Below are 21,436 nucleotides of genomic sequence, written 5' to 3' on the forward strand. Positions count from 1 at the left end.
ATATAAAAAACATTTGACCATTTAAGAGTTTGAACTCTGATTACATTGTCGTGTATTTTCAGCAGTACTTTGTCATGACTGACCTTATCGAAAACCTTACTGAAATATAAAAGAATCAGCTTCATGATTTTTCTCCGACCAGGCCATTTACCAACATAACAAGTTGCGTAACATATGTCCTTTTCCCCTGAAACTATGTTGAAGGTGGTAAAATGTTTGATATTGGAAGACAAAACTATGTGTTCAATAACCGTACACAATACGCATATTTAAAAATTAAGCTCATAATTTGCAGGGATTGACCTAACACCTTTCTTGAAGATTGGGACTACAAGTGCAGAAAGTGTGTTAAGGATTATTGGTATAATTTTATCCGGACCGGTTTAGGTTATTTTCCTTTTGCTCCTATTCGGATATCTGGCATAGAAGGGACGGATTGACCATGCTTAAGGTTCATTTTACACAAGGATGCAAGGAAAAGTGGAAGATTTGGGGCTAAATACTGACTGACATTGCTTGTTTAAAGCAGTAGCCTTTGAGACATCATCATGTTGTAATTTATTTTCATACTTTAATGGGGGAATAGCAGATTTATCTTGTTTTGAATGTTTGATAAAAGGGTACGACTTTTAGTGTTTGGTTTGTTGCCAATTTGGGCATCAGTGTTACTTAAATCAAGATACTGGCAATAAGCCTCTTTAAACTTTTTCTTCAATGACGTGTTATGTCAAGAAACTTTTATTTAAAAGTATTGAGATATGGTCTAGTGAACATTAATCTCAAACAATAATGTTAATGCGAAATGGTGATCACTTTCAATTACAAATACATGTAGATTAAATTTTGAGAAATTTTAATTCAAAATATGCATACCTACCGACCATACTCTAAGCTTCTTTAATGCACAAATGAGTATATTGGCGGATTTCTAATTTTATTTTTTATCTTATTTTAATCTAAGGTAGTATACCTATAATGGGCACCATAAGGGTAGAACTGAAAAATTTCAGCAAATAACTTATGTGTTGCCAATCTCCTACGCAGTGATTTCCCCTTATGAGTACAAAGATAATTTTTTCTGTCACTGTGAGGTGTTTGCGTATTGTCTGAAAGAACATCTGTGTGCAAAATTTACCTAATATTTGGACAATTTTCTTCACAAAATCTTGAACATTTAATGTGTTCTTTTTGGCCATTATCCATCTTTAAAAAAAAAAACGTGTAGTTTTCGAAACTTTGTGTTACTTTTCCTTCTTTGTGGTAATTAGGTATTCATTGATGCGTAAACAAATATGGCGGCTGTTTTCAAAACACTTTAACTGTCAAACAATATTTCATTGTTTTCTTTTGATTTGTCAATAGTTAAAAGACAGTAATGGTTGAAAAGGGTAGATTTCTTGTTGTTGTATCTGTTTTAGAAGGTAATTTTATAGACAGAATTTTTATATTATTTTTAAAGCTTCAAACATTGCTTAGACATGTCCAATCTTGAAATTTATCAGGTTGTATTATAGACTCAAAGGCAAATTTTAATTAATGGCTTGCAGATAAGTATGTTATTATAAATTATCATTGATAAGCCTCTCTTCAAGATTCTCTCTGGGTCAATTTTAATTTTGGCTACCAAATTCATCTAGATCTATCAGAAGAAGAATTTGTGAAATTATGGCTCCGAAGTTAGAGCCATTTACTGTGTAAGATAAGTTATAATGAGACAGAGTTCCAGATAACATGCGTATCGGCGTATTTTACGCTTCAAAATCAACTCAATACGCACCATATTTCAAATTTCTTGCGTTAATTTACGCATGCTATAATTTAAATACGCAAAGAATAAAAAATCGAAGCGTTCTTGGTGAGTACATTCATTTTCGAAACAGCTGATTCCGTTTAACATTTGACTGTGTTTCTTTTTTCCGTTTAATACCCGCCCAAATATTTCCAACTATTTTTCATTCTGTAAACCAGTCAAATTATGTCTTTATCGCATAGGCGCTTGCTAAAATGTGTTGCTTGATTTCCTTTATTATTGCAAGCGTTTATTAATAAAGACTTACATCATGGCTGCTTCCAAGCCAAAGCACAGGAAAATTGACAATTTTTTTTACACAACTGAGTTGCCTGCTAAAAGAATTGTAAACCCAATTGTTGAAGACATTTTAGATAGTGTATTTAAAGTGAAAAGGGCTCACATAACTGTGAATCACAAAACAACACTTGAAAATTGTTAAAAAAGTTTTCCGTGGCTGCAAATTATTGAAGTGCAAATGAAATGTCTGACTTGTCATAAATTTAAAGCTGGCTACATGTATGTATGGGCTAATGAAGGTGCAATAAATATACAGAAATCAGCAATTGACAGGTGATAATTTGTAATGTTATAGTTTATGTATTGTCACCGATTTTTGTTGTAAACAATGTAAAATAAAATTAAGAATATGGTAACAGCCTTTCAATTGAAGTGATTCATGCTGAAGCCTGAATATCAGAGAATGGTGTGTTAATTTTAATGTAATAAAACTGTGATGCAGCAAAGAAAGTAAGGTCATTTAATTGTACTCTTTAGATTTATGATATATCTAAATTTACCCTCATATTCTGAAAAGTGGGGGTAATTACCCCCAGTGTCAAAAAATTATCTAGAACTCTGTGAGATATGCCTTTTTCACTAAATATGTTATAGTAGTTACAATGTCAGTTTGACACCAAATGCAAGATGCATAAATTACAGCATATATAATTACAGCTGTTCATCATCTAAAATTAGAGGTGTAACAATATGTACGGCGGTACAGAACCCTCAATAGGTCTTATATGTATGAGTAGAACATGTATATGACTGAAATCTTTTAAACAGCTTTAAAAGTGAATTATAGACAAGGAATTAAAAGTTATTATCAATACATCAGTGTATCATTGATAATTGTTATCCATATTGATATTATAATCGTTGATATACTTTGCACTGAAGCAATGATTGTTTTTATAATTTAAGTAACAATTTTCTGTTGAGTAAATAATACCCACTTTTAAATTGTGACTCTTTAAATATAAAACTTCACTAAAAATTGTTAGATTACAAAACTGATAGTATCTCTCCACTCACCCCTACTTCTTACATTAAGAGACATGGATTATAAGTAGTTGTCCTTAAGCCTAAGTTAAGGTAGGTTATAAATATCTTCTATATAGAAAAGATATGGTAAGAAAAGGTTGAATTGAATTTTATTTTTGTCATTGATACATTTTTATGTCATCTGCATTTACAGGTCGCAGGTTTCCAAGGAGACCACGGCACCAGCTGATAGCGGAGGCAAAGTTTGATGGAGAACTGTTGTCTACAGACCCTGTAGATCATGTTGAGACACCAGATATAACACAAGAGCTGGCCTGGGAGCTAGACAAGAAAGGTCTGCAACAGCATAGGCTGCAGAGAACATCCATAAAGATACAATGTTATGCTGTGGATACAAACACTTCTGTGAAGGAAGCTATAGGATATGTTGTGCTGGATCTTAGATCTGCTCATAATAAACAAGTATGATATCAAGTTTGTAAAAATTAAATAGAAATAACATCGGATGAAAATACTGCAGAGGAATCTATTATGCTTTGCACAAAATTTGTTTTGTTAATTTTTAGCATGACTATTCAAAGAATAGTGACAGCTGTTATACTCACCCCAGCGTAGGTGTCACACTTTAGTTTTTGCGTGCAAGTTGGAATTTTAACAACAACTAAAGTTACTAATGGGTGGAAACTTCACACACTTATTTGAGAGCATAATAGAAGGTCACCGTTCACGGCCTATATAACTTATTATTTTAACTAACTTACATGGATTTTGACAGACTTTTGACCCTTTCTGAACTTACAAAATTCTACATTATCCAGGCTCTTATTTTTCAATCATGCATTGAGAATAGTCAATTATGCTGTTGTACCAACAGCTCTTGTTTTTTTAAGTCATTGAACATTTTTAATGAGAAGATGATATAAGTTATAATGTGTTTCTTTTTTAAACCTTACCCTGCAGGAACTGAAATGGGTTAGCCTTTGCCACAAGTATTGAGTCAGGCCAGCCAGCCAGCTGCTGAGCATATCTGTGCAACCTGACCAGGCTCTATACTGTTGCCTGACTAACTTTATATTTTTATCTTGACATCCCAAAATTTTGTGAAATTGCTTATTGACTGTTAAAATAAAATAGACACTTGTCAGGTCCATTTTAGGAATTCAGCGTGTGAATGATGAACTATAAATTTTAATTTCTTTAGTTGGTTTAATCAGATGTACTTTTTAAAATATTCATTGTTCAGAAAAATCAGATCTGTTGTATTTATGATGAAATTATTATTTTACGACTTCAGACAACAAAATGGTACCCGTTGTTATTGGGAAAGTATCATAAAAACAAACCAGAGATCAGGCTTGGATTGTATTTAGACGAGGACAAATCTGCCGAAGTCAACACAAGCTTTAAGGCAAAAGAGGCGCCACCAAGATGTAAGAAAACTAAAAATTTGTATCAGTAATAATTTTATGGTCAATGTTTTTTTCTTGCAAAAACATATTATTCTTTACCTCCTTTAACTTTGGTGGTAGAAATGTCCTAGTATGAACATGGACTTGTCAGTTATTGGAATTATAGGAATTTTTAAGAGTTTAAATGACAGATTTAAAAGTAACATCCTATACAAAAAGTATAATAAACTGATATGTCTGCAAAGAGATGTTAGCTGGCTAGGTTCTTCAATGGTGGCATGGTGAAAATTGTAAAAGAAGCACTGTTCCAATTTTTTTTTTTTTTATGAAAACTAAAAAATTGTTCTAATGAATAAAATAGTTATCAATTGTACAAATAAAGAAAATAGATCTAATAAAGTAATTATATCTAGCCTTAGGCACTAAGTCTCCACAGAAAATCCCTTAAACATGTCAAAATATGCATACCTTTCTCTGAAATGGGGTAGATGTTTTGTGAATTTGCATCATATTTTGCATATTGCATTTAAAGCTTTACATGAATATAGTTTTGAGTAAAAGTTTTCATATTTTCTCGTTTACAACAGTAATAGAGACAGATTCACCTGTTAAGGACAAAGACACACGACTGTTAAAGCCTATTTTAAATGAAGATGAGGGGTACTATCAGCTTGGTCCAGCTAAACAGTGTACTGAACAATTTGTCTTATCAGTTACCATAGCAACTGCGACTAATCTTACACAGGTAAAATATGCATTTAATTGTTTGTCTTTAATGCCACTTTCAAAACATTTTTTGGTCATTTGATATCTTGGTAACTATCAATCCTACCATTTAAATATTTATATCATTAATAGCATAAAAAATATATGCAATGTGTTTGACAAGAATGTGTACTCTAATTGGAAATATCTTTTCTTAACATTATTAACTTGTTTATTTTGAAGGCAGAGTGAAGCTATTATGATCTCTGTGTTGTTGCTGTTGCCATGAAAAAACTACATTGTAATGTCACCCATTTTTTCAAACATTTCAAATGTAATCAACATAAAAACTTGAAATACTTGCTTATTTTTGACAAGGTGCAGTTGTTAGACAAGGGGCATACTTCTGATATATTTTTAGAGAAATGCCCCTTTTGAACTTTGAATTTTTGTAAAAAGTGGTTGTTTTAACAGAGGAGTGTAAACATTGCATGCAGTTCTCTTGTTTTATATCATAATGATATATCAATTATCAGTTGAAAAATAATATTTTCAGTTAATACCAAGCACACAGCCATTACCTCAAGGAGCTGGGTATTTCTTTTACTTTTCCTTGTTTGGCAATGATGTAACAAACGAGGTATTTCATGATTTGATCAACCCAAGTTTTCCAGCAGAGAGAGCCTCAGTCCGACTACGGAGTAGTGTTGAAGCTATACGGATGTTTCTCGCCAGTCAGCCTGGTCTTCAGGTATGAATACATTCTATATTGAGTGGTGGCGTGGCCGAGTGGTTAACACTTAGGACTGGTAATCTAATAATTGCTGGCCTCATGATTTCAACTCAGTCTTACTAGAATAAATTTGTATAAACTAAATTAATACATTCTAAAATAAATGAGCCGTGTCACGACAAAACCAACATAGTGCGTTTGCGACCAGCATGGATCCAGACCAGCCTGCGCATCTGCGCAGTCTGATCAGGATCCATGCTGTTCGCTTACAAACCCTATTACAAGTAGAGAAACTGATAGCGAACAGCATGGATCCTGATCAGACTGTGCGGATGCGCAGGCTGGTCTGGATCCATGCTGGTCGCAAACCCATTATGTTGGTTTTGTCATGACGCGGCTCAAATATTCTATCATCTGTTTATTTATATAGCTGGACTATAAGAGTTTTCGTAGTATTGTAAAGAGATAATTTGAAATTGCAATTCTCAATGGTTAAAAAAGCTGAAATTGAAATACTATGAATCTATGTATATGTAGAATATACTGTTTTCCTGGAAAATAAAATCCTTAAGCTGCAAGTTTTATTATTGATCTTTGGGAAATGCCATTTTGTTGCTTGAGTAAATTGTCTTATTTTTATAAATGGATAAATAGTTGTTTTATTTTAGTTATTTTATAAATTGTCTTAAGTTGTTCAAATAAAAAAATTGTATTATTTTGTATAAATTGACTTATTTTGGTGAATGGCAAAATTGTCTTATTTTGTTGATTGGATAAAATGTCCTATATTGTTGTTTTGTATTTTAAATATACAGCTCTACAACAATTTTATAGATGTATAAATATGCAAAATATTACTAACATTATTAATTAGATTATGACAGATCTTTAAACATTGGTATTAACAATTGTAGGTGCATTTATGTTGTGGTGAACAGTCACTGGGTCGTGCAGAGATTCCCCTAATTAACCTTCTCAAGAAAAGCAGTACAGAGATATACATGAAGCCTGTGTCAGTGGAGGGTTCTTTTGAGGTAACAGGGTTAATTATGATATATTAAAATGTATACATGATTGTATATGTTGATATTCTTCAATATTTGTTATCGGAAACTTGGAAAATGTGGTTTTTTCCCAGCTAATGCGTAGGTTAAACAAAAATTTTAAAGTTTAATGGTGCACCACACGTCACAATAGATTTGTCAACCTGTTACGCTACTTTTTGAAGCTGTAACTATAAAAGTTTTTTTTTGTACCTTCAGATTAGCTGGGAAAACCAAAAAAAATATTCTTAATTCCAGAGCAAGTCTTAAAGAATATGCATTATTGTAAATGAAATTTTACATCTCTCGATGTATTTAATGACCTTGCTGATCTGTTGCCTATTTTTACTTTGAGGGCTTTATTGATCTCAAAGTAGGTACAACAAAGCAGCCAACAGTATAGGGACTGGTTAAAGACTTAGAATTGAAAAACAATTCTTCTTTAGGAAGAGGCAAACATGTTTAGTATATGAGCCTGGCCATGACAAAACCAACATAATGGGTTTGCGACCAGCATGGATCCAGACCAGTCTGCGCATACGCGCAGTCTGATTAGGATCCATGCTTTTTGCTACCAGTTTCTCTACTTGTAATAGGGTTTGTAAGCGAACAGCATGGAACCTGATCAGACTGCGCGGATGCGCAGGCTGGTCTGGATCCATGCTGGTCGCAAACCCATTATGTTGGTTTTGTCATGACGCGGCTCATATGTAATATTTTAATATTGAATTTAAAGCTTATTAATTGCTTATTGCTGGAAGAAGTAGCACTTTATGTGAAATAGTATTTGTGACAGGTCATCCGACAGAAAAAAATTTAGAAATGAAAATAATAGCACTTTTAAGGCTTAATGTACTTTGAAGATATGTAAAACTTTCACAGAGCCATTCTTTGATGCATACTAAAAATATATATTTCAAAAGTGTATAATATTTTATATGTTTGTCATATTTGTAATGCTTTTTACAAATTGTACATACAGTTAGTACCACCAAATAGAACAAAGCAACAGATGTCTACTGTCCCATCAGGAATGTCACCAGTTGTAGGACTGTCTGTGGTGCTCAGAAAGGAAGATATGGTAAAATTTATATATTAGTTTTATAGATATACTTTGCTCTTTGGGTAAAATACTTATATTGCAGAATTTTTTTTGAAATTAAGGAAATTTGTACTGAAGATGTCTTATTGGAATAATTATGAAAATGTAAAAAAAACTATGTCTCGGAAGCTGCATTTTCTATTGATGGTCAAGAGTGGTCATTTAATACACAAAAATAAGCTGCTAGTTTTTTTAATGGCACTATGTAATTATATTGTGTTTTCCTAGTGTGTAGGGTATAAAATGTAATATTTCTTGCATTGTGTGTACTCAAATGATGTTTATTTTTCCAACTAAATAGAGACTGTATTATGTAAGCAATTATCAGTATTTCAAATATTAAATCCTGCCAGGGACTTGGGATTCTTTCATGTCAGGAAGCTATATAGAACGTCAGTGGTTCTACTTGTATAATATTGCACAAAGTTGAACCTGAAGTCTTTCTCTACTAGTAAAGCTGAAAAGTCTCCATATGGCTTCTACTGTGTTGATAAGATGTGAAACCCGGGAAAAAAAATGTTATTCAGTTAGTGATTATTGAAATTTATTATTTTTATTTGGTCAGTTTTCTATATGTACAATTTTTTTTCTTAAAGGCTATGCGAACGCCAGTAAAGGAAGGTCAAAGGTCACCTATCAGATCACCTGCTGCCCAGTCCCCATCACATAAAGCTAAATCCCACAAAGAGCAGTCATCACCAGGTAAAGGTCAAATGTCAAGGTCACCCCAAAGAGAGTTGCGGTCACCATCACCAGTACAGGATAGAAAAGAAGAGGCTGGGTATGATGATGATTTTGAGGAAGAAACACATGATAATCTCAGTAGTTTAGAGGAGGAGCATGGTGAGTTATCCTGTTGTCAATTTACATTTAAAATCATTCAGTTAACTAAGTTCATATTGATTTATTTGAAATAATAAAGATAAGCATTAATGACAATTTGTTATGGTAGGACTTGTATATGTTCATTATTTTACGAGGACGTGCACCAGTGGTAGTCTTAAATGATGCATGAAAGGGCTACCATTGACCGTCTTAAATTATGTATGAATGGGCAATATGATACATTGCACACTATGGACAATGATAAAGTTAATACATGTATATAAGTAATAAAAAATTTTTTGACAGGTTATATGACCCTATATAAATGGTTGTTTGTATATATAACCTGAGCTGCCAGACGAGGGTTATATAGTAAACAACTGTTTATATAACGTCATATAATGTTTCAAGAATCATTACAGTGAATTAATAATACAGCAAATTTACTTCATAAGAAAAATATATGAATAATTACTTTATTAATTAACAGCAGCAAAGTAAATAACTTAATAAATAAACATCACCATTATCCAATGAGAAGCGATGTTACAAACATGTGGTACTATAAGTTGTCTTAATAACTGATGTTTAGTTACAAAGGTGCTGTGTATTTAAATCATTATGTTTATTTTGCAGTCCAGCCTAAACTATGTGTTTTTCATTTCATTTCAGGAAAGAAAAAGAGAGTGTTAGATGAAGATCAAACAGAAGTGAAAAGATCATCAGCTGGTCCATCAAGTCCCTCGCGCCCAAACCGGCCCTCCGACAGCGGTACCTCAACCACACAACATCATGTCGCAGTACCCCCGCAGTCACATCACTTCTCTTTCTCCATTGATCTTAGAAGTGTGAAAAGTACTGATAATAATACAACACAAAATGTTTTCCTTAGGTAATACATGGCAACATTTCTTGGATGTTTGACTTTTTTGTTATTTAGTAAAATACGGCATTGCATGAAGAGAGATAAAACAGTTTAAACTGGATCTGAATTGAAAAAATTTAACTGTTGATCAAGGTTTTATTGATCGGAGGTGTTATAATAAATTGTTTAAATTTCTTATTTTAAAAAAAAGAAAGAAAAAAAACTTACATGCTGGATAGTTGAATAATTTATTTTAATCAACTGTTTTGTTTTACAATTCTGTGTGGTCATTCTCTTAAATGGATATCAAAAGCATTCCATAAAAATCAATCGCCGAAGATGTGTTATTTGAAACAGGTTATGGATTTACACGTTTGTCATCCTCTTTTCCTATAATATTGAAAAGTTATTATACATTAAAAAATTGTTTCATGTTTATGACGATGCCTGTGTCCTGCAAGAGTGTGCTGATTGATAACTTGAATGATCTGATTTCTTTCTCTTTTCACAAAAAGATGAGCTAAGCTGAATTGTATTGTTTTTCTTCAATCTAGGTACACCTATCCATTCTTTGGGAGTGCAGCTCCAATATTGACACACCCTCCTGTTGAAATAAGGAAAGGGATGGAAGTACTTCTTCCACAATCTTTTTGTGCTTTTGATTTTGCATGCAATGTTCAACAGCTTCAAGAGACGTTCCTCAGGTATGCTGCTTTTCAGAAATTTACACACAAAAAAAAGAAAACAAAAAGGAGATTTTGATTATTTTAGGGCGATGGTCTTTGTATTTTTTGGTTTTACTATTGTTTTAAAACTGTGCAATCTGATTATGATCTGCTCTGTTTGCTATTCAGTCAGTTTCATTTTGAAAAACTTCCCCAATAAACAGTGAATTTTATTTTGGTCATATTAAAAGGGAGACAAGTCTAATAAAGATATTTTGCATTGTAAGGATTAATATAGTGTAATCATCATTTAGGACCTTGACCTTCAAATAAGTTATGCATGTGCTATATTAATAAAAGTGTTGGCAATGCTAGAAGCATGTATATGTATTTTACTGTTACAGGGTACCATTATTAGTTGAGATGTGGCATCGAGATAAACAGTTATCAAAAGATGTTTTACTCGGAGCAGCCAGATTACCGTTGGCAGATATTATAGTGGCAGAGAAAACAAAAATAATGGTGACTTATAGTTTTATTTATAGTGCTAGAGTATGAAGTCAATGATTAAAATGTGATCAGATATTAAAATTTGAAAACTATTAAAAGGCTAACCATTATATAGATGTATATGGGATTTAAAAAATTCATAATTTGATACTGGTATATCAGTTAAGCACAATGATATGCAAAATTATTCAATTCCTGGTTTCTGTCTAATTTGTTATTTTTGGTACCAATCAATACGAAGGAACAAGTGTCAAGTTTTAAACAAACATTATATTAGTATTTATACTAATTTTTGAAACCTGAATGTGTATTTAAGTTAAATTTAGAACAATACTAGTATTAGTATTTATATCCAGGGGTGATATTGACATGCTATTGACATTGACAAGTTAAATTTAGAATAGCATAATCTGTGTTTATACCAAGGGATGATATTGACATTGCCATTTTTTATTTTATTTGTAGAATAATGCTGGAAATGCTGGTTGGAAGCAATTATACAGTAACAAAACACCTGTTATATCTACTGAAACGTAAGTTTTATCTTATTTATTATTGGTAGAATTTTGTCAAGGATTTTTTAATTATAAAACTGTTGTAAAGATCAAAGAAACTTCACTGGGAACCAAAAGCTTTAAACATAAAATCATAAAATTCTACGTAGATCAACTGATAGTAATGCATTTCTTAGCCCAATGTGAGTAAAAGTATTTAAACAGGTTTCATATTTAGTTCATCTTGCATCTCGCTTCAACAATTCATTTGTGTCATTAAAAAATTTGCTTTCTCCATGTATACCATTAAAGCTTTCAAGTTACACTCACACACAAAAGATTTATTTAAAAAAAATATTCTCTAGAAAAAGCATTGATCTTAAGTTACCTAAGGAATATTTTTAAGATACTAATCAATTTAACCATGAAAAAAATTTAAGTGTAGTAATAAATTGTGCTGATACTTCTTAATGTAGAGATATTAAGCATATGCTTGACTTACGACAATATTTATTTAACTTGGACAATAATATTAATATTGTAGGCAATCGAAGCAGATCGGAGATATAGCATTTGTGTTGAGTCTGGAGGACTGGGGACCAATTGGAACACAGCAGATTATTGTAGCTCAACCTGATTCTGCACCGGTTTGTAGTCTAACCTTTATATCTGCTATGAGTAGGACAGAAAAATTTATAATGAAAAATAGATTGATTTTGAATTTTATAATTCAAAGAATAGGGAGAGCTATTGTACTCATCCTGCTGTCAGTGTTGACATTGCTGTTACACTTCGGTTAAGTTTTTGCATGCAAGTTGGTAATGAGAATGGGTTGAAACTTTGCACTCTTGATCTCTGTGATAATTTGACATGATGGGCACATGTCCCATATCTCTGAGTTACCATTTTATAGAGTTATGCCCCTTTTCTTATTGCCAGGCACTGACAAGAGTCTAGCAAACTGGCAAGACACCTTTTGTTTTTCCCATACCAAAAAAGAGTACACCAAGTTAAATTAAATCTGAGGGTGATACTTTTTTAAAAATGTAATAAACATATTTATTGAAATTACCTAATATTTTGTATTATTTAAAAAGAAGTCATATTCTCATTTAAGGTTTTAGTTCCATACTTTGTTAATTAGACAGAAAATTACTGAACTAAATTCATTCTTGAAATTATCTCCCTTCATTATGCCCTGGTCCTTTGTCTATGTGTCCCACCCTACAGTCTGTAGATGGACAAAATATCAGAAAATAGGGGCATCCCTGTCCTGTGGACATCATTTTGAGTTAAATTCTTTTTTAAAACTGGTGTCAAGAATTTCTTTTAAGCAATGTTATGACAAAAATATTAAAATGATCTTATGAACTCAAATCACGTTAAAATGACATATTTTAAAATCCCAGCATGAATTTCTGTATTAAATTCTATATATTTTTGGTTTGAAGCTATTTTCATTATTTGTTTTAACCAGAAAATAATGCAAAACAGGACACGCTTTAGATGACCTGCATAGAATGATTCCTTTTGGCCCATTATATTGTTGAAAGTGGGAATTAAACTAATAATTTTTTTTTGTCTTTTATTGAAATAGACTGGGAGTATGGCAGAAGGGTATCATCACAGGGAACCACAACAAGAGCCCAGGGAGACAGATGAGTACAAGGCAGCTCTTGAATTAGAGATGTGGAAAGAGGAACAAGAACATGTGTTTGAAAATCAGGTTAGAATAGTTTTGTTGTAGTTTGATATATATAAATATTTGCGCTGATTCTTACAATTTTCATTTATGGTGGTATATAAATCTTTGTGGAGAGATGAATAAGACATCTGAAAATGCATTTCATTTGGTGAAAAGGCAAGATGTTAGCAATTAAATCATGTAAGGCCAAGTTGTCCGATATATACTGAACTCCCAACTCTTATTATTTCATAGTAACTCTTTGTTAATTTCATATAAAACTTGGACATGTTAAGGAAATGTGATGGCAAATATTGTTGGTTTAATAAATTTTTTATTTATCTACAGTTAAAACAGAAAGAGATGATGTATATGAAGGCTCTAGCTGAAGAATGGAAGAAGAGAGATAGAGAGAGGGAATTACTGATGAAGAAAAAGGTTTGATGCTTATATTAGTTTAGTTAGTACAGTCATAGTGTTAAAATAAGTCATCATTTTGTATACCATGGTTTCTGATTAAAGAGTCTTGTGCTTTTGAAGCCTTTGTGTTTGAATATCCATTCATCTGAATAACAAAAAGGAAAAAAAGCAACAAGTAATTTAACGCCCATTAATCCCCAAAAATGGTATGGTAATAGTCTCTGTCCTTTCATCTGTCCATCCTTCTATCCAACATTTTTGTCCAGAGCGTAACTAAAACTATCTGAGATACGAGCTTGAAACTACACAGATCTGCAGTGCATAATAGTGATAATCTACCCTTTATAATTCTTTGGTAATTTTAGTTAAGATTTAGTTAAGTTTAGTTTACTTTGCAAGATGTATCATAAAATTTAACATCCTTTGTATAATTTTATTGGAACTAATGGTTGTTATACATATTTGACAAAGAGTTTGTAGGATTCTAGAATTATATATGTGCTGCTCATGTAAATTTGGAATAAAAAAATTGGAAGAAACATGCTTTAGAGTTATGTCCCCTGATTCAGATTTGACCTTAAAGTAATGGTGTATATTTTTCAGTTAACAGAATATGCCCAATTAGAGGAACAACTACGTAAAACCCTGGCGGACTTGGAGAAAAGAGAAAAGCAGCTTGCAGCCAATGAACAAGAGGTATATTGTAATGTGGTTACATACAACATATTTCTTAAAAAATGTCACAACTACTGATAAGTGAACAAATTTATATATATATTAGCAAACTTTGAAAAGTGATATATAGATTTTGAAAAACATTCTCAATCTTTTTGATGCTTTTATATACTATCTAAACATCACTTTTCCCCCTTTAGCTATACGAAAGAGGACATTTTTACACATTTGAATTAAAATTTAATGAAAGCAAGACCCAAGACTTACTAAAATCACTTTATTTTGCCCATTTTCTGGCTGTCAAGTTCTGCTGAATCAGTAATACATTTCAAAAGATTGACATTTATATATATGGTGATTGATCAATAATTGATCAGGATAGAATATGATAACTACATGTACTTAAATAACGAAAAGACTGCCCAAAGAATGAACAGTACTAATCATTTCAAACAATATTTATAAAAATTTCCTCAGGTCAAGTGGATTATTTAGTTTTTTGCTATGTAAAAAATGAAATTTAACACAATTATAATAAATGTAAAGCTTATGTGACTAACACCTGTGCACTCACCATTTATACTTGAATGGACAAAATGTCACTTGAAGTTATTTACAGATTACCTATATTTACTGAAATTATTTATAGATCACCTATATTAAGTGAAGTTATATTTAAAGATCACCTATATTAAGTGAAGTTATTTATAGATCACCTATATTTTCTTAAGTTATATTTATAGGTCACCTTTATGTAGTGAAATTATATTTATAGGTTATGAGATTAAAGAATGATCTACAGAGAGAACATGATCGTAAACTACAGGAGATGAAGGAAGCCTCTCGTAGACTGAAAGATGACTGTGATCACCAGATTGATCTTGAAAAGTAAATAGTTACTTTGGATACATTTAAATACCAACCTGTTCGTCAGGATACCAGAGCTTCAGAAGTTAGACTTTCTAGCTTCTGATCACATGATTATATTTTTTATGGTTAAATGTATGGTCCCCTTGTGACTGAGGGGTTGAGGCACCAGATTTGCAACCATTTATCCCTGTGTAATCGTAAGAGGGGACTAAATGGGTTTGAATTACTGCATTCTATGCATCTCTTAGCTCCAGCAGCTGAGCTGGTTTTGAACCTTAGTGTTGCTTTAAGTTCGTAACACCCAATGTTAGCCAAAACCATCAATTCTGTTTTTGCGCCTAATGACCTATATTTTGTCGGTGCACTGTAAAACCAAAACAAAACGAAAGGTTAATGTATGGTTGTTTTAACAATTACCTGTTCCAATTAAAGTGATTGGTGGTTAGCAGGTTTGTTAAAATTCAGTTTTTCCCATTTGGCTTAAACATTTGTGTAGGAAAAAATATGCAAATATATTCAAAGATTTTTATAATCTACTTCTACAAGTGTAAAAGGACATTATTTTCTGAGTTTCTTTCCCACTTATATTCATGCTAGGTATTAGATTTGTTCTTTGATCCCCGTAGTTATAACTTTCAAAGTAATTGTTGTTTTTTGTTTGATTTCTTTTCTAGAGCCAAATGTAAAGAATTAGAAAGTTTGATTCAGCGCTATAAAGATGAGGTGGGTATATTTTGTTTAACTTTGTATAAAAATTATGCCATTTAATTGGTTTAAACATATTTATTTAAGCTTGATTGCGAAACATGTTTTTGCAACTTATATTAAACACTTTCAGGTCCGCTTTCTTGAACTTACCAGTACTGGTGTCATATGAAGAAACATGGTTGTAACCAGATTAGGGCTGGAACCCATGATTCCTTGGTTGAGAGGCAGACACCTTAACCACTACGCAACTGCCTCCCTTTGCTATTAAATCAAATTAAATTAATTCTTTCCACAATACATTAAACATAGATTTTTATGTGCTTCTCCACAACTTGTGGTGATAAATTTAGGAAAATTTAACAGTAATAATGAACTTACTGGTATCTCTTAGCCTGCTAGAATCTAAAGAGATAAGCCTTTGCCACCAGTATACAGCTAGGCCAGCCTGCATATTATGTATAGTCTGACCAAACTCTTCATTGTTAACCTTATTTTTTGAATTTAAGTATTGGAATCCTTTAAAAATTATATTTCAAATAGACTGTTCCAAAATTCAAAGCTGGACAAATCCAGTACACAAATTTAGCAAATTAACAGGTTAACTTAAAGGCACATTATGCCTCAGAAATCCTTTTTTATTAAATTCTTTAGAAATGTAAAACACATGTTTAATTATGTTTTAATAATGGATTTAGAACATGTAAGATATTTAACAGCTGCAAAATGTAAACAAATAGTATTTTGACTTCCATACAAAATACTAATTCATTATAATTATACCAATTGCCAGCAAAGCTAAAGATGCAAAGATAGTTCATTTATATGGCAAATAAGTATTTTTTGTGGAACTTGTAACAAGACACCAAATATTTAAAATTTTGAGAAATAAAAATGATAGCATTTCTGACGCATAATGTGCCTTTAACTTTATTTTTACAGCTTACTGAGGCAGAGAAAAAGAAGTCTAAAGTAGAGAAAGATTTTACTATTTACAAAGAAGAATTAAACACGAAACCAGAAGTCCGGTTACAGTCCGAGATAAACTTGCTTACACTGGAAAAGGTAAATACTACTTTTTTTACATTATATTTGAAATAAACACATGAATTATATAGAGGATATTTGTTTAGTTCAGTGTAAGATCGAAATATATTTCACCGAGTGAGCACCAAAAGGAATATTTCACGAGTGGCGCAGCCACGAGTGAAATATGAACTTTTGGTGTTCACAAGGTGAAATATATTTCAATCTTACTCTAAACTAAACAAATTTTCTTTTTATTACATGCAAAGAAACGTTTTAAAAAGACATTAAACCTAATACTGAATGAAAAGCGCGCCAAATAATAATACAATGTGACGTCATTTACGACGTCACGTCATTAAGTTGGTACCCAGTACTGTGCACGCTGGTATTTCACTGAAACAACGTAAGGGGCTTAAATTCAAAACAGTGAAATTATCAAAGTGGTAATTTCACTGTTTCAAATAGTGAAATTACCAGTTTTATAACACTGACATATTTCTATAAACCACTGAAAAGCATGTAATAAATTGTAATTGTTTGAAAGTTTCAGAAACTAGCATCTCAACATCATCAGAATGTTATTTATTCTTTTTTCATTATTTGTAATAAAGATTTGAGTGTGACAAGTAAATAAGTTCTTCATATGTATGTAAGTAATTAAATATGTTTCAAGATGAATATTTAGGATGTCACTTATATTAGATAGTTTAGTTGCTGTAAAAAAAACAGTAGGTAACAGTAAATCATCTTAATTGCTATTAATTCTGTCTCTAATGTGGTAAGAAAGATATCTTTTATATGATTGAAAGAAATGTAAATGAGGCAAACAATAAGCCTGTTAATTATCTATAAATTAGATCATGTATGTAATTCACTTTTCAAAGAAAAAAATGTCAGAAATATTTTGATTAAACAGACTTTCACTTTAAATCATTTGGATACATTTAGAAACCAATTGATCACTTGGATACATTTAGAAACCAATTAGCCTGAATATTAAACAGGTAAAATTGTTTAGCAAGATAGCTTCCTTTTGTAAGACCATCAGTTAAAGATATTGTATGTGTTATGTATTATTATGTTGTTGTCACAGGTTGAGTTAGAGAGGAAGCTAGATGCAGTAACAAAGTCAAAGATTCACTACAAACAACAATGGGGCCGAGCTTTAAAAGAGCTAGCCAGGCTAAAACAGAAAGAGCAGGCCCAGGCCAAAGCCCATCTCATGAAACAACAACAGGTAAATTCTTGAAGCCAAAATAATTAAGTTTTGTTTCATAAAATGGTCCTCAACTGTGTTGTTGTGTAAAATCATCAACTTATGTCCAAAATAATTAAATTTGGTTTCATAAAATGGTCAATTCATATAACTAATGTCCCTCTTCTTTAATTGTTTAATTAAGATCGCAGAAGTTGAAAAGATAGCAAATGTACCAAAGTTTTCTATATTTACTTACATAGTTGCACTTATATAGTAATAGATGGGACTGCGTATGGTTAAAAATGTATGATATAATAACATACCTATATTAGGCTTTGATACAAGTGTAAATGATATAATTATATTGAGTTATAAAGTTTTAAAGATTAGTATAGAAAACAAAACTGTAATTACGAGATATTTTATCATATAGGAATTAGAGCATATGCGACTACGTTACCTGGCAGCAGAGGAGAAGGAAGTTGTCAGTAATGAGAAGCAAGAATTAGAAGATATTAAAAATGAACTTAACAAGTAAGTATAATATATCATCTATATTACCATCAAAATTATTGACAAAGAAAGTGATTACAATTACCCCAGATCTTATGATTTTTATCAGCTTGTATTGTAGTAAAGGACTTCAGGACCATTAACCCATACCATGCTTAATTTCTTAAATGGTCTTGTCTGTCCATCAATCTGGACAAAGCCATATATATCATCTTTAATGAATTTCAAAAGAAATAGCGACTAGTGATGACCATTATCAGATGGATGTGCCAGCTGATTTTTAACTGCAATCGTCACATGGGTTTAAATGTTGAATATATGATAAAGGGTTTAAGGCTAGTTGTTAGTAATGATAATAGTGATGATGATAATGATGGTTATGATGGTTATGAGGAGGATTTTATTAAAATTTATGATGACAAATAATAAAATGATTATGATGACGATTATGATGATGGTGGTTTGGAATGTATTAAAAAACTGTTATTGTTAACAAAAAATATGCAGATTATATTGTAAATTTTGCTAAAACAGAAATATGTAAAAGCATCTGACATAAATTGACAAAATTTGTTCTTGAATTAACCTCTATAATATATTCTCCTGTATATTAACTAAAATAAACAATATTTTCATAATTTTAACAGATTAAAACAAATGGAAGAGGAAAGATTAAAATCAGTGGATCACTCACCTCGTGACATTGTTAGTGGGAAAGGTGACCCGGATATGGACAATATTGAAGAACATATATCACGATTGATTGAGGAACGTGATACTCTATTGAGAACAGGAGTGTATTCAACACAAGATAGAATCATTGCTGAGCTTGATAGGCAAATCAGAGAAGCTATGGCAAATAGAAAACTCAGTAATGTTTGAAGATAGTACAAAAGTGATATATATTGTTTCATATTTGGGCAAGAAAAGGCAGAATGTGTTTGAAGATAGTACAAAAGTGATATATATATTTTTTCATATGTGGGCATGAAAAAAGTGGATTGTGTTAGGATACTTTTTAGAGCTATTCAGTTTATATAAAAAATCGACAGATTTATGATTACTAAATTGTAATTTTTAAGAAAGTATATAGATTTATGGGTACTGAAGTGTAATTTTAAAGAAAGTATAATATTATTTTCTGTGGTTATAGATTCATTTTTTTTATTCAAACAAATTATTATAAGGTTATGTAATAGTAATACATAAGACTACATAGATGTATCAGAAATGTGCTTGATCAGGGGATATGAAGAGAGAAATTTCCAAATACATTATTTTCAAATGTGAAAAAATTGTGTAGATTACTGATTTCAAACTACATGTATGCATTTTAGAAGTATGATTTCGACTTATCAAATGTTGTAGAAGTCATGTGGATTTCCGATTAATTTTTTACAGAGATACCCTTTTAACATGAAAATTATCAGTGAATGTAGCATTTTGTCGATTTTTACTGCCCACTTTACTGTTTACACATTAAACATAGACATTGAATAGTCATTGTTGTGCTGGACCATTTTGAAAGTTTGTTAAAATAGTTTTATCAGAGGTATATGTCGTACTACAAGCAAAGCATGTTATAAATGTAGCATTTGTAAACATCAATGGCAGCTCTTGTTAAACATGGTCTTTAACTGCAGGACTGATGTTTACCAAATTGTTCAACCAGATTTTTTTTAACAAAACACATGGAAATGGTAAATTTTAAAGAAATCGCTAAAAAATAAAATTTCCTTTTAATTTTTATAAACATTTATATAAAGAGGCTTGCAGCTTTAACGAGTGTTTCTATTTCATTCACAGCTGTGTATAAAGTGTTTTAATATTTGTATATGTTTATGTCTGGGCTTCAGAAGATAGTCATATATTGTATTATATTAAAGCTATGTCTGTGATTTTTCATCAATGTACATACATGTATATATCACAAATCATTGATTGCACTTACTTTGTGAAAGTTACATTCTCTCCAGTGGCATACTTTTATTAGTTTCGATATTTTCGAAAAAAAGTATGTCTTTTCATCCTGATTCAAGAGAGAAAAATAAAACATTTTTATATTGCCAGATTTGCATTAAAAGCAAAATCCTATCTTACCATAGCCCAACATGAAACATGGCAAACTATTTTATGAATATTTTTTCAGTTATTTAAATTTTATTTTGATAAAAATAAGTAAAATAAGACCATATGGAAAACGGAAAAAGAACTTACTGCCCGTTTCACTCAACCAAAAAATTAGATTTTTTTTTGTCATTTTAGTCTATAGACTAAGCAACAGATTTAATACATGTATGTATTCATGAATTTCATGTTTTATGGTAGTATATAAATGTTCATAAATGATCCATTAGATCTTGTACAATAAATTTACTCCCATTTATTATTATTTATTAAAATACACAATATTAATGGGTGTTTGTTGTAGTGAAAGACCAACAAAGTTCTTGCTCTGACTTTATATGCAACATTTTTCCTGACCAAGTGTCCAGTGTTTATATTTTTCAACTTGAGATAATTACATGTCCGCTATGTATCTTTTGAACAAATGGAATGAAATTAAAACCATCATGCACCTTTGATTTATAGAGACTTGCATAGGAAACGCACATTTAAGTCTTATTGTGTGAAACTACAATGCTGACCTTGAATAATTTGCATGTGGCATTGCCTAATGGACCTCCACAAACCTTATATTAATTATACCCCTTTGGTCAAAATAAAAAAAAAGGTCACCTATTAGTCGTGACCAAGCTTTACATCAAATCTTACAAGAGTAGGCCAAATCACTTTCTAGTAATTGATCAGACAAACTTTCAGTGATTAAGACCTTGACCTTTTTAACTTCGGTCAATAGGGGACATGACCAACCTCCACTCCAATTGTAGGACTCTAGGCCGTAGGCTTCTCTA

At 31.4% G+C, this 21,436-nt stretch overlaps 1 protein-coding gene across 1 annotated transcript; it reads left to right on the forward strand.

Moving 5' to 3' along the window:
• The first annotated feature begins 1,275 nt into the window (after positions 1-1,275).
• LOC132714585 (centrosomal protein of 120 kDa-like) lies at positions 1,276-20,936 on the forward strand. Its single transcript, XM_060697473.1, has 22 exons — positions 1,276-1,421; positions 3,270-3,538; positions 4,371-4,506; positions 5,073-5,230; positions 5,747-5,941; positions 6,838-6,957; positions 7,949-8,047; positions 8,665-8,911; positions 9,566-9,785; positions 10,313-10,462; positions 10,828-10,945; positions 11,399-11,466; positions 11,966-12,074; positions 13,025-13,153; positions 13,460-13,549; positions 14,135-14,227; positions 14,982-15,094; positions 15,751-15,799; positions 16,724-16,846; positions 17,904-18,047; positions 18,442-18,542; positions 19,169-20,936. Exons 1-22 carry the CDS (start codon positions 1,376-1,378, stop codon positions 19,401-19,403), a joined length of 3,012 nt encoding a protein of 1,003 aa, XP_060553456.1. The 5' UTR covers positions 1,276-1,375; the 3' UTR covers positions 19,404-20,936.
• Positions 20,937-21,436: the final 500 nt, after the last annotated feature.

The sequence above is a fragment of the Ruditapes philippinarum genome, unplaced genomic scaffold, assembly GCF_026571515.1.
Source record: "Ruditapes philippinarum isolate M1 unplaced genomic scaffold, ASM2657151v2 ctg4148_1_1_1_1, whole genome shotgun sequence".
In the NCBI taxonomy this organism is placed as follows: Eukaryota; Metazoa; Mollusca; class Bivalvia; order Venerida; family Veneridae; genus Ruditapes; species Ruditapes philippinarum.

What these genes read in the sequence shown, in the direction of transcription:
- LOC132714585 (XM_060697473.1), top strand. Translation starts at nt 1,376, where the DNA reads ATGGTTGAAAAGGGTAGATTTCTTGTTGTTGTATCTGTTTTAGAAG. An exon ending in GATCTGCTCATAATAAACAA is followed by an intron (nt 3,539 to 4,370) that starts GTATGATATCAA and finishes TTACGACTTCAG; the next exon opens with ACAACAAAATGGTACCCGTT. An exon ending in ATTAAAAATGAACTTAACAA is followed by an intron (nt 18,543 to 19,168) that starts GTAAGTATAATA and finishes TAATTTTAACAG; the next exon opens with ATTAAAACAAATGGAAGAGG.